General features: G+C 43.3%; 1 protein-coding gene and 1 non-coding gene across 4 annotated transcripts in view; both read right to left on the reverse strand.

Moving 5' to 3' along the window:
• The window catches only part of agla (amylo-alpha-1, 6-glucosidase, 4-alpha-glucanotransferase a), a 33,509-nt gene that overhangs the window by 11,591 nt on the left and 9,354 nt on the right, over positions 1-12,564 (reverse strand). For 2 of the 3 annotated variants that reach the window (XM_071376429.1, XM_071376430.1), the window contains exons 8-20: positions 9,753-9,879; positions 9,440-9,542; positions 9,226-9,323; positions 8,768-8,907; positions 8,032-8,219; positions 6,818-6,941; positions 6,376-6,539; positions 5,848-5,949; positions 4,614-4,769; positions 4,155-4,305; positions 3,803-3,927; positions 3,202-3,314; positions 1,058-1,192 (exon numbers count right to left, since the gene is read on the reverse strand). In XM_071376429.1, coding sequence (XP_071232530.1) covers positions 1,058-1,192; positions 3,202-3,314; positions 3,803-3,927; positions 4,155-4,305; positions 4,614-4,769; positions 5,848-5,949; positions 6,376-6,539; positions 6,818-6,941; positions 8,032-8,219; positions 8,768-8,907; positions 9,226-9,323; positions 9,440-9,542; positions 9,753-9,879 — 1,726 coding nt within the window. Of the gene's footprint in view, positions 1-1,057; positions 1,193-3,201; positions 3,315-3,802; positions 3,928-4,154; positions 4,306-4,613; positions 4,770-5,847; positions 5,950-6,375; positions 6,540-6,817; positions 6,942-7,686; positions 7,811-8,031; positions 8,220-8,767; positions 8,908-9,225; positions 9,324-9,439; positions 9,543-9,752; positions 9,880-12,564 lie in introns of all 3 variants that reach the window. The other variant, XM_071376431.1, reaches the window with a different exon arrangement.
• Positions 2,936-3,021, reverse strand: trnay-gua (transfer RNA tyrosine (anticodon GUA)). The gene is given in 2 exon segments: positions 2,936-2,971; positions 2,985-3,021. It is a non-coding gene; the product is annotated as a tRNA-Tyr (tRNA).

Below are 12,564 nucleotides of genomic sequence, written 5' to 3' on the forward strand. Positions count from 1 at the left end.
CTCGATCCTAACTAGTCTCCCAGTCCCTGCTGCTGAAAGACATCCCCACAGCATGATGCTGCCACCACCATGCTTCACCGTAGGGATGATGCCAGGTTTCCTCCAGACGGGACGCTTGGCATTCAGGCCAAAGAGTTCAATCTTGGTTTCATCAGACCAGAGAATCTTGTTTCTCATGGTCTGAGAGTCATTTAGGTTCCTTTTGGTAAACTCCAAGCGGGATGTCATGTGACTTTTACTGAGGAGTGGCTTCTGTCTGGCCACTCTACCATAAAGGCCTGATTGGTGGAGTGCTACAGAGATGGTTGTCCTCCTGGAAGTTTCTTCCACCTCCATACGAGGAACTCTGTCAGAGTGACCATCAGGTTCTTGGTCACCTCCCTGACCAAGGCCATTCTCCCCTGATTGCTCAGTTTGGCCAGGCAGCCAGCTCTAGGAAGAGTCTCCAAACTTCTTCCATTTAAGAATGATGGAGGCCACAGTGTTCTTGGGGACCTTCAATGCTGCAGAACTTTTTTGGTACCCTTCCCCAGATCTGTGCCTCTACACAATCCTGTCTTGGATCTCCACGGACAAATCCTTCAACCTCATGCATTGGTTTTTGCTCTGACATGCGCTGTCAACTGTGGAACCTTACATAGACAGGTGTGTGCCTTTTCAAATCATGTCCAATCAATTGAATGTACCACAGGTGGACTCCAATCAAGTTCTAGAAACATCTCAAGGATGATCAACGGACACACAATGCACACGAGCTCAGTTTTGAGTCTCATAGCAAAGGGTCTGAATACTTATGTAAATGTGATATTTATGTTTTTTCTTTTTAATACATTTGCAAAAATTTCTAAAAACCTGTTTTCGCTGTCATTATGGGGTAGTGTGTAGATTGACGCAGGAAAAAAATGGTTTAATCCATTTTAGAATAAGGCTGTAAGGTAACAAAATGTGGAAAAAGTGAAGCCTGATAACTTTCATGAATGCACTGTATGTGTTTGCAATGCAGTGTGTGTGTGTGTGTAACGGTACATTTGCGTGTTTTTGTGTGATGTATACTCACTGTGCCAGTGGTGTCTCCAGTATGGTTGGTGTGTGCTGGTCAGGCAGACTGCCAGGCTTGTACTTGGGGCTGAATTGGATCAGGTGATGTCTGATGACTCCCACCAGCTCCTGGGCCTTAGGGTCCAGACTCACCCTGGTGAGGGAAACACATATACACTACCAGTCAAAAGTTTTAGAACACCTACTCATTCAAGGGTTTTTCTTTAATAGTGGAGACATCAAAACTATGAAATAACACATATGGAATCATGTAGTAACCAAAAAAGTGTTACACAAATCAAAAATATTTTATATTTGAGATTCTTCAAATAGCCACCCTTTGCCTTGATGACAGCTTTGCACACTCTTGGCATTCTCTCAACCAGCTTCATGAGGTAATCACCTGGAACGCATTTCAATTAACAGGTGTGCCTTGTTAAAAGTTAATTTTGGAATTTCTTTCCTTCTTAATGTGTTTGAGCCAATCAGTTGTGTTGTGACAAGGTATACAGAAGATATCCCTAGTTGGTAAAAGACCAAGTTCATATTATGGCAAGAACAGCTCAAATAAGCAAAGAGAAACGACAGTTTAAGACATGAAGGCCAGTCAATACAGAACATAAAGAACTTTGAAAGTTTCTTCAGGTGCAGTCGCAAAAACCATCTAGCGCTATGATGAAACTGGCTCTCATGAGGACCGCCACAGGAATGGAAGACCCAGAGTTACCTCTGCTGCAGAGGATTAGTTCATTAGAGTTACCAGCCACAGAAATTGCAGCCCAAATAAATGCTTCACAGAGTTCAAGTAACAGACACATCTCAACATCAACTGTTCAGAGGAAACTGCGGTGATCAGGCCTTCATGGTCAAAATGCTGCAATGAAACCACTACTAAAGTACACCAATAACAATAAGAGAATTGCTTAGACCAACAAACACGAGAAATGGACATTAGACTGGTGGAAATTTGTCCTTTGGTCTGGAGTCCAAATTGGAGATTTTTGGTTCCAACCGCAATGTCTTTGTGAGATGCTGTGGGTGAACGGATGATCTCTGCATGTGTATTTCACACTTAACGTTTCGACAGGCAAGCTGTCTTCATCAGGGTATAATCACAAACACTGCAGGGTGACTCGTTTATATAGTGTCAAAAGACACACAGGTGTCGTAATCATGGCCAAGTATGGCCTAATATCATTGGTTAATTCTCAAATATTAAAATGGCATACAAAGAACAGCATAGAAAATACAAATGGATTGCATACGATCATAGATTCATTTTAGACTACACAAGCTTACAAACAATTACAAATGGCAAAAGTCACAATAATCATAAGAATAGCTTCAGATCAAAGTCTACGTTGAGACCGAAGGGAGCAAGGGTCTTTAAATTAAAGATCCAGGCAGCCTCTCGTTTTAACAATAAATGATCAAGGTCACCCCCTCTCCTAGGGAGGGTGACATGTTCGATGCCAATATAACGCAGAGACAAAATCGAGTGGTTTGTTCCAAAAAGCATGGAGGACGATGTGTTATGGTGTGGGGGTGCTTTGCTGGTGACACAGTCTGTGATTTATTTAGAATTCAAGGCCCACTTAACCAGCATGGCTACCACAGCATTCTGCAGTGATACGCCATCCCATCTGGTTTGGGCTTAGTGGGACTATCATTTGTTTTTCCACAGGACAATGATCCAACACACCTCCAGGCTGTGTAATGGCTATTTTACCAAGAAGGAGAGTGATGAGTGCTGCATCAGATGACCTGGCGTCCACAATCCCCCAACCTAACCGATTTTGGGCCAGGCTAGGAGACATACTGTACAGGCTCTTCAAGGCTGGAGAGACTCCTGGATTACTGCCATGAAGTCAGCCAAAAGCTAGAGGGTAAGGTTTCTTCCTTCGAGACAGATTTGAACTAGCGACCTAAGGACCACTGCTATTTACCTACAGTCCTCTGCTCTACCAACTGAGCTATCGAAGGGGTGCAGAGTCAACAGTATTATCTGTGAGTTGTGAGTGGACAATAGGGGCTAAACAACAGTGTACAATAGGGGGACAAACTGGCAAGAGAATATCCCTCATTGGTGTGTGTTACAGTAGACATGCTTTGAAATTCTATTTAATGGGTGTATATATTGGTCTGCTCATCATGACCTCTGACCTGAAGGCGATGACGCTGCCAGGGGTGAGGCGCTCGAAGATGATCTCCTGGACAAACTCACTGCTGCCCTTAGACGTCACGCCTGCGTGTTTTACAACACCACTATCTTTCAGCTGGGGTGACAGGGGACACAGAAGACCAGGGGTGAATAATGTTTCACTACCACATAAAACAGTATGAAGGTCCACAATGGGCGATTGAGAGGAGAGGACAATTATGAATCGGCTTTTGCTGGTCTATATAACCAAATATTGTGTGTAGATTGAGGAGGATTTTATTTTTCATACATTTTAGAATAAGGCTGTAACGTAACAAAATGTGGAAAAAGTCAAGGGGTCTGAATCTTTTCTAAATGCACAGTGAACTAAATGGCATTCAATAGAAACTAACAAACATTCCAGACAGAATATAGACACAATACCAGCTTGTGAAATGTAACCAGATGCCACTGAAGCTTCTTGTTTTTCAAGACCCAGTCTGAAAATGGATTTGTTTGGTTTGAGAGGAAATATTTGTCACAAGGCGATCTTTACTGCTCAAGCCCATTGTGACAGGAGGCCTAAACAACTAATTATTACCCACGTTCCTAGCGTCACACTACCTGGATGTGCTCCTTAATCTCCACGGTGTACTCCGGCATGCCGTTGATGTACTTCTCGCATTTCTTGTAGGTGCCGGCTTGCCGGTCAATGATACGCGCCTCCAGAATGACCTCCTCAATTTTACCTGGAGATGGAGAGAGATGAAGGGGATTGTGTTAAAATAGTAGGTGCATCCAGGTCAGTAGTGTTTAAATACTGGTTTTAAATTATCCCTGACTAAGATGGCTGCCATTATCAGCACATTCTAGAGTTCTGAAGATGAATGACATAGGCCACAACTATAATTGTATTTCTATAGATAACCCATTCTGAGGACAGTGTCCTGTTTATGGTAACAGTGAAGCATCACACCAGGGATAAACATGGGTGGAACCTCCTTCCTGTACTGGTGGTGTTTGGGGTTGTGGAAGGCAGTGCGACACACGGCCACCACAGACTGGTGGGTGCTGGGACAGTGACGCGTCACCGCCACAATGTCCTCGTCCACCTGGTCAACGTACACCTAGGAGAGGGCCAGGGGACAAGCAGTGTTACAAACAACTTTTATCAGGCAAATACGTTTCCACATTCACACACACATACTGACCTGAATACTGTAGGGCCAATGCTAAAATGATCCTTTGGTTATTATCTACGACTCTTCACATGTCAAAGGACTAAATAGGAGTAACTGCTATGTCATATCTATTTAATCCAGTCTACAATTACCATTCACCATGTTGCCAATACCCATTCAAAAGGACTATGGATATGGGCGAGGAATTGGTTTGGGATTGAGTCAGACGAACACCCATTCCCCCACACACCCACCTGGTTGAAGCCCTTGGAAGCCAGTTCCTGGTGCATTTTGTTGAGGGCCAGCTTGCCAGCGATGATACCCGTCTTCAGGTTGACCTCCCCGGGTGACGAGGCCTTGGCTTCAGGGTTCCACTTGGGGTAGAAACGCTCCTCCTTGACCACTGAGATCTACAGGCAGACAGGCAGGGGAGATGGTCACTAAAGAGTCTAGTCCAGGCAGGAGAGATGGTCACTAAAGAGTCTAGTCCAGGCAGGAGATGGTCACTAAAGAGTCTAGTCCAGGCAGGGGAGATGGTCACTAAAGAGTCTAGTCCAGGCAGGAGATGGTCACTAAAGAGTCTAGTCCAGGCAGGAGATGGTCACTAAAGAGTCTAGTCCAGGCAGGAGATGGTCACTAAAGAGTCTAGTCCAGGCAGGAGAGATGGTCACTAAAGAGTCTAGTCCAGGCAGGAGATGGTCACTAAAGAGTCTAGTCCAGGCAGGGGAGATGGTCACTAAAGAGTCTAGTCCAGGCAGGAGATGGTCACTAAAGAGTCTAGTCCAGGCAGGAGATGGTCACTAAAGAGTCTAGTCCAGGCAGGAGATGGTCACTAAAGAGTCTAGTCCAGGCAGGAGATGGTCACTAAAGAGCCTAGTCCAGGCAGCGGTACTCAAATACTATTTGAGAAGGTCCAGTCCCACAAATTTCCTAGATGGCAAAGGTCCGGATGGATATTGTCATTTAAATCGGCATAGTAACAAACCCCCACGGCAGGTAGCCTAGTGGTTAGAGCGTTGGACTAGTAACCGAAAGAGTTACTAGTCCCCGAACTGACAAGGTAAAAATCTGTTGTTCTGCCGCTGAACAAGGCAGTTAACACACTGTTCCTAGGCATCATTGTAAATAAGAATTTGTTCTTACCTGACTTGCCTAGTTAAATAAAGATTTTAAAAAACAACAACAAAAAATATTCACACCCCTCATATTGGCGTAGAGAACATTTTGCAGTTTTAAACATAATTTCCTGCAATTCTACAAATGTTGCTATGGGCCGGAGAGAAATGTTGCAGTTATAAATCTCATTTCCTGAAGTTCTACATATGATACCAGGGGTAACTAGTTACCATCATTCTAAACTCCTTGGTTTTATACTTAAAGTGATTTAAGATATTGTGACGCTATAGTGGTGTATATGCATTTAAGATATACAAATATCTGTCTTAAAGTCATTATACTGTTATGACCAAGAAAAGGTGTGAGAGTTACCTGGTGAGGCACCATCTCATCATATCCCCTGGTGCTGCCAGAGCAACAGCAGGCCATTGAGACGATGGCAGAACTGGGGAGCGAGTCGTACGCAGAGCGGAGCTGGAACATAGACAACAACAAAGGAATTGACACACACCAAGGTTTGTGGTTGTCTCTTTTTTTTCCCACTAGGGGAAATGTTCCCAGAGAGTGAACATGGAGACAGCACACACACCTCACTGGAGTTTCATATTGTACTGGAATTAAACCAAAAGTTCATACTGAAATCAACCAGGCTCTCAACAGTGTGAAGCCCCTACAGATCACCTTGTTGCAGGAGAACTTTCCTGCAATGCACACAATAGCATACCACTTAGAATGCATGGCCAATATAATTGTTTCATTCTAAGCAGTAGTACGCCAGCTATTGTGCATATTGAAATAGTGCCTAGATATTTTATTTACAGCAATGAAATAGCAATGGCCACTATAACACTGTGATGTACCTGAATAGCGGAACTCAAGGATAGGCTAAGAATAAAGTACCTGGATGGGGCACTCGTTGTCGTGGGTGACGTCCAGGAACATGGCGTGGGCGATGCTGGGCACCAGGGGGCGGAGGCTGGGCTGGACGAAGGCCCCGACGGGCTCCCCTCCGTACCTGTACACAAGTCTGCCCTCCTCGTGACTGTCCCCTGCACTCATTGCCTCTGGAGGGGCCAGGAAGGGAGGGAGAGGGAGGGGTTCACAGTTACACCACTGTATTAGTTTGTAGTCTTTTCAATCACATACAATGGTGTCAACATGCAGGAATTGAGAACACCCGTTGGTACAATGTTTCATTCACAGATGCAGTGATGCGTTAACCTGGTCTCAGATCTGTTTGTGGTGTCTTACCAACTCCTATGGTCATTAATGACAAGAACCAAAGGAGTTGGCAAGACGGCACAAATCATTCTGGGACCAAGCTAGTGGTGTGCAATCCTACCTCTGATGAGCGAGGTAATGCCTAGCTTAGTCACAAAGACATTGTCCAGGTCCTCGCTGCCCGTGAACAGCTCAGCCACCACGTACAGACTGGGCCTCAACACACGAGCCACGTCCAACATGTACTACATGTCCACATCCACAGGTCAGTCAACGGTGGGTTAAAGCACAGAGAGGGTGGGGGTAGAGGAAGGAGAGGGAGAGGGAGAAGAAGTCGAAATGTAGGGAGGTACGGCGAAGCTAAGCAGGAAAGCAGGTTAGTATGGAAGAGGGGTCATGGGGGGGTTCAAGGTTCAAAAGAAAACATGCCAAACACCAAACCAAACAAAGAGACAGAAATATGAGAAGGGAACCGATAAAGGGGTGAGGAGGATGCCAATGATAAAGGTCAATGAGGTGTTTAGACCAGGAGTAAAAGAAAGGTGATATGTTTAATGCATTTTTTTTTAGCAGAGAGCGAGATAGTATGTAAAGTGAGGTATAGGAATGATGAAATGAGGGTTGTAAATGGGAGATATTAGAGAGACACACAGAAAGAGACAAAAACAGAGACTAGATTTAGTGTCATGCCAAAACAAAACGTTTTTGGTAACACTTTATTTTACAGTCCTAAGATGGTATTTGGTGTTTACTCAAAAATGATGTTGTAACCAACGATACTTTCTGGTATATGCTTTGAAGAAACTGGTACCAGATGTTACAAATATATCTGTTTTTCAATGAAATCTCAATAGTGCAATTATTATGTCATTTAAATAAACATTTTCAATGGAATGTCTAGTAAACACCAGATACGTCAAATAAAGTGTAACCTGGGATTTAACCCCCACCACTCCAGTGCTGTATCTACTACATGTCAACGTCCGGTACCTCTGACAAGACTGGTTATCCCCAGGCGGTTAACAAACACATTGTCAATGAGCTCGCTGCCCGTAAAGAGCTCAGCGATTACATACAGGTTGGGCCTGACCGCCCTGGCTGCAGACAGCATGTGCTACGGAAGGAGAGTGGTTTCAGTAATGACATTGTTTTGTCACTTTACAGCGAATTATCACTAACTTTACTCATACATCAACCGTATCAATTATCTTGGAAGATACCTGAATCGTATTAATTGGCCATACAGTAACGTTCTGAATTTCATAGATAGCATGGCCTACATGGATTGTAATAACAAACTCAATGGCTCAGACTGAATGGAATTGTGTACAGTACCTCAGCGACATGCAGAGGGGTGGAGTGACAGTTGTCCAGGCGGACCCCAGCGAAGTGCTTGGCCGTGATCTCTGTGTACTTCTGCATGTGGGCCCACAGGTAGGGACAGTCCTCGGGCTTGTTGCCGTAACGAAGTTTGACACTGTCGCCCCAGCAGATCAACTCTCTCCTGATGTACACGTTGGAGCCTGGAAAGATGGAGGCATTTGTTTTCTTTAAATTCTCAGAGACTTGGCCTTTAGTAACACTGGGAATTATATTTACATCTCACTGGCTCCCCCTTGTGGAATGATCAGGTTACCACAGAACCAGCATCACTATTTCCAGCTTTTTGTTTCTAAAGTCTGAACTAAAAATGTTTCTTTATATTCATATATATCACTTAGGCTAAATATGTTTGGTAAGATAGCAGTTGTTCTTAATCAGAGTGACTAGTTCACGCATCGCTACACTGTTTGCGTGTCATTGACCCATAGAGAGACACTGGTCTTTGCCCTGAAGAAAAGAGTGAGCGTAAAGTTTTATCTTCCTTAGCTGAATGCGCTTATTGTAAGTTGTTCTAGATAAAAGCACACGTTTGAATTATTATAATTTAAAACAATTGACTGAGCTTCAACATCCCCAGAGCTGGGGCACAGTGGAGAAATCGTCAGAAGTGAAGATTATTTTGTTGCTGCCTAAGTGCCAGCCGGCACAATGGGCAGGAATGAATGAATGTAAAATAAAACGTGTGGACCTGGCTCAGCAAAGTTCCTAAGAGGGTCATCTCCCATCACCCAGCCGTTGTGAGCCAGGAAGTGACGGGCCTTGTCTGGCTGGTCCATCATTGTCAGGTCATCCTCCAGGCTTTTCTCCTCGAATGGGAAGGTGAAGTATCTGTCAACATACAAAAGCATTTATTTGTATCCAGAATGAGATGTGTAAACAAATGACCCAAATTGTATTTAGATGTGCATGCTGCTAAGGCTCTAAGGAAGGCACTCCTGTTTAAATAAGCTTAGCATGAAATAATCGCTGATGTCACAGATGGAACTCCCCGTTTTTTCAATGCCAGGAAATAAAGTTAATCTCCTTCTTTGACATTACAGTCCTAATACTCTAGACCCTGTTCCTAAATCTGTTTTTATATTAATGTGAGTGAACTAATTAATCAAGCCTTTTAAAATCTACATACAGTCAGCACACACAGCATACCTGGTAACAATAGGGTCTTTCCTGGTGACGGGGCCCAGCTTGGGCCCGTGGTCAGCCAGGCGCTCATAAACTACATTTCCCACGATGCAGTTAGCAGCCTGTTTGAAAAAAAATAAGCAGAACAAAGAATTGTAAAATGGACGGACTACATTACCCAGAAACACGTATGGAACATACCAGAGCTACTGCTGGGGGTGGCGGGAGTGTGTCCTACCTGCTCCTGGTGGTGTAACATCTGCTGGTACTGCTCTTTATTGATCTCCTCCAATCTCCCCCACAGCCAGTTACAGGCCTCCAGAATGGCTTGAGGACTGCGGCTGGACAGGGACAAAGAATCGACAATGTGCAGGATGAGACTTGGTTTTAGATTTGGGGATCGATTCATTCAAGAGAATCTACTCAATGAACTCATGTTAAGTCATGACCATCGGTTCATCATGATCACACACACACACACACACACACACACACACACACACACACACACACACACACACACACACACACACACACACACACACACAAACCTGTGAGGCACAAAGGTCTCTAGTGCAGAGTCCATATCCACTTTATTTCCGAACCGTCTGAACATGGGGTCCTGGATGATCTTAAGTCCCTGTTTACCCCCAGTCTTCTTCTGGTCTGGTTTTGCTCCTGAGTCCAATCACATAATACCACAACATATAAATGACTTCATCAATACCAACACATTCAAGCATATCCTCAATATATTTCTCTGACTGAGAAATTATAGCTGCCAAAAAAGGAACATTGGATAATGATAAATCAACAACACTTTTGCAATTTCTCCTCATTTATATAATATTTCTTTTTTATGGAGTCATTTGTTTCACATCAGACATGGACAAACTCCCACTGAGGTGGAGGTAGGTGTCTGTTTGACTGTGACTTGGCTCTACTTCTCATGCGAATCCATACACGGTCACTGTTTGGACTAGAGGTCGACCGATTATGATTTTTCAACACCGATACCGATTATTGAAGGACCAAAAAAGCCGATACCGATTAATCGGCCGATTTGTTCAATTTTTTTGTAATAATGACAATTACAACAATACTGAATGAACACGAAAGCTAACGTTTAAGTTCCTTGCTCAGAACATGAGAACATATGAAAGCTGGTGGTTCCTTTTATCATGAGTCTTCAATATTCCCAGGTAAGAAGTTTTAGGTTGTAGTTATTATAGGAATTATAGGAATTATAGTACTATTTCTCTCTATAAGATTTGTATTTCATATACCTTTGACTATTGGATGTTCTTATAGGCACTTTAGTATTGCCAGTGTAACAGTATAACTTCCATCCCTCTCCTCGCCGCTACCTGGGCTCGAACCAGGAACACATCGACAACAGCCACCCTCGAAGCAGCATTTCCCATGCAGAGCAAGGGGAACAACTACTCCAAGTCTCAGAGCGAGTGACGTTTGAAACGCTATTAGCGCGCACCCCGCTAACTAGCTAGCCATTTAACATCGGTTACACCAGCCTAATCTCGGGAGTTGATAGGCTTGAAGTCATAAACAGCGCAATAGCTGCTGGCAAACGCACGAAAGTGCTGTTTGAAAGAATGCTTACGAGCCTGCTGCTGCCTACCATCGCTCAGTCAGACTGCTCTATCAAATCATAGACTTAATTATAACATAACACAGAAATACGAGCCTTAGGTCATTAATATGGTCGAATCCGGAAACTATCATCTCAAAAACAAAACGTTTATTCTTTCAGTGAAATACGGAACCGTTACGTATTTTATCTAACGGTGGCATCCATAAGTCTAAATATTCCTGTTACATTGCACAACCTTCAATGTTATGTCATAATTACGTAAAATTCTGGCAAATTAGTTCGCAATGAGCCAGGTGGCCCAAACTGTTGCATATACCCTGACTCTGCGTGCAATGAACGCAAGAGAAGTGACACAATTTCACCTGGTTAATATTGCCTGCTAACCTGGATTTGTTTTAGCTAAATATGCAGGTTTAAAAATATATACTTCTGTGTATTGATTTTTAAAAAGGCATTGATGTTTATGGTTAGGTACATGTTGCATCGATTATATGCAACGCAGGACACGCTAGATAAACTAGTAATATCATCAACCATGTGTAGTTATAACTAGTGATTATTATTGATTGATTGATTGTTTTTTATAAGATAAGTTTAATGCTAGCTAGCAACTTACCTTGGCTTCTTACTGCATTCGCGTAACAGGCGGGCTCCTCGTGAGGCAGGTGGTTAGAGCGTTGGACTAGTTAACCGTAAGGTTGCAAGATTGAATCCCTGAGCTGACAAGGTAAAAATCTGTCTTTCTGCCCCTGAACAAGGCAGTTATCCCACCGTTCCTAGGCCGTCATTGAAAATAAGAATGTGTTCTTAACTGACTTGCCTAGTTAAATAAAGGTGTAAAAAAAAAAATATATATTATATATATAAATATAAATAAATAAAAATCGGCGTCCAAAATTAAATCAAATCAAATCAAATCAAATTTTATTAGTCACATACACATGGTTAGCAGATGTTAATGCGAGTGTAGCGAAATGCTTGTGCTTCTAGTTCCGACAATGCAGTAATAACCAACAAGTAATCTAACCTAACAATTCCACAACTACTACCTTACACACACACACAAGTGTAAAGGGATAAAGAATATGTACATAAAGATATATGAATGAGTGGTGGTACAGAACGGCATGGCAGATGCAGTAGATGGTATAGAGTACGGTATATACATATGAGATGAGTACTGTAGGGTATGTAAACATAAAGTGGCATAGTTTAAAGTGGCTAGTGGTACATGTATTACATAAAGATGGCAAGATGCAGTAGATGATATAGAGTACAGTATATACATATGAGATGGGTAATGTAGGGTATGTAAACATTATATTAAGTGGCATTGTTTAAAGTGGCTAGTGGTACATTTTTACATAATTTCCATCAATTCCCATTTTTAAAGTGGCTGGAGTTGAGTCAGTATGTTGGCAGCGGCCGCTAAATGTTAGTGGTGGCTGTTTAACAGTCTGATGGCCTTGAGATAGAAGCTGTTTTTCAGTCTCTCGGTCCCTGCTTTGATGCACCTGTACTGACCTCGCCTTCTGGATGATAGCGGGGTGAACAGGCAGTGGCTTGGGTGGTTGTTGTCCTTGATGATCTTTATGGCCTTCCTGTGACATCGGGTGGTGTAGGTGTCCTGGAGGGCAGGTAGTTTGCCCCCGGTGATGCGTTCTGCAGACCTCACTACCCTCTGGAGAGCCTTACGGTTGTGGGCGGAGCAGTTGCCGTACCAGGCGGTGATACAGCCCGACAGGATGCTC

The sequence above is a fragment of the Salvelinus alpinus genome, chromosome 30 (genome assembly GCF_045679555.1).
Source record: "Salvelinus alpinus chromosome 30, SLU_Salpinus.1, whole genome shotgun sequence".
NCBI classification, from domain to species: domain Eukaryota; kingdom Metazoa; phylum Chordata; class Actinopteri; order Salmoniformes; family Salmonidae; genus Salvelinus; species Salvelinus alpinus.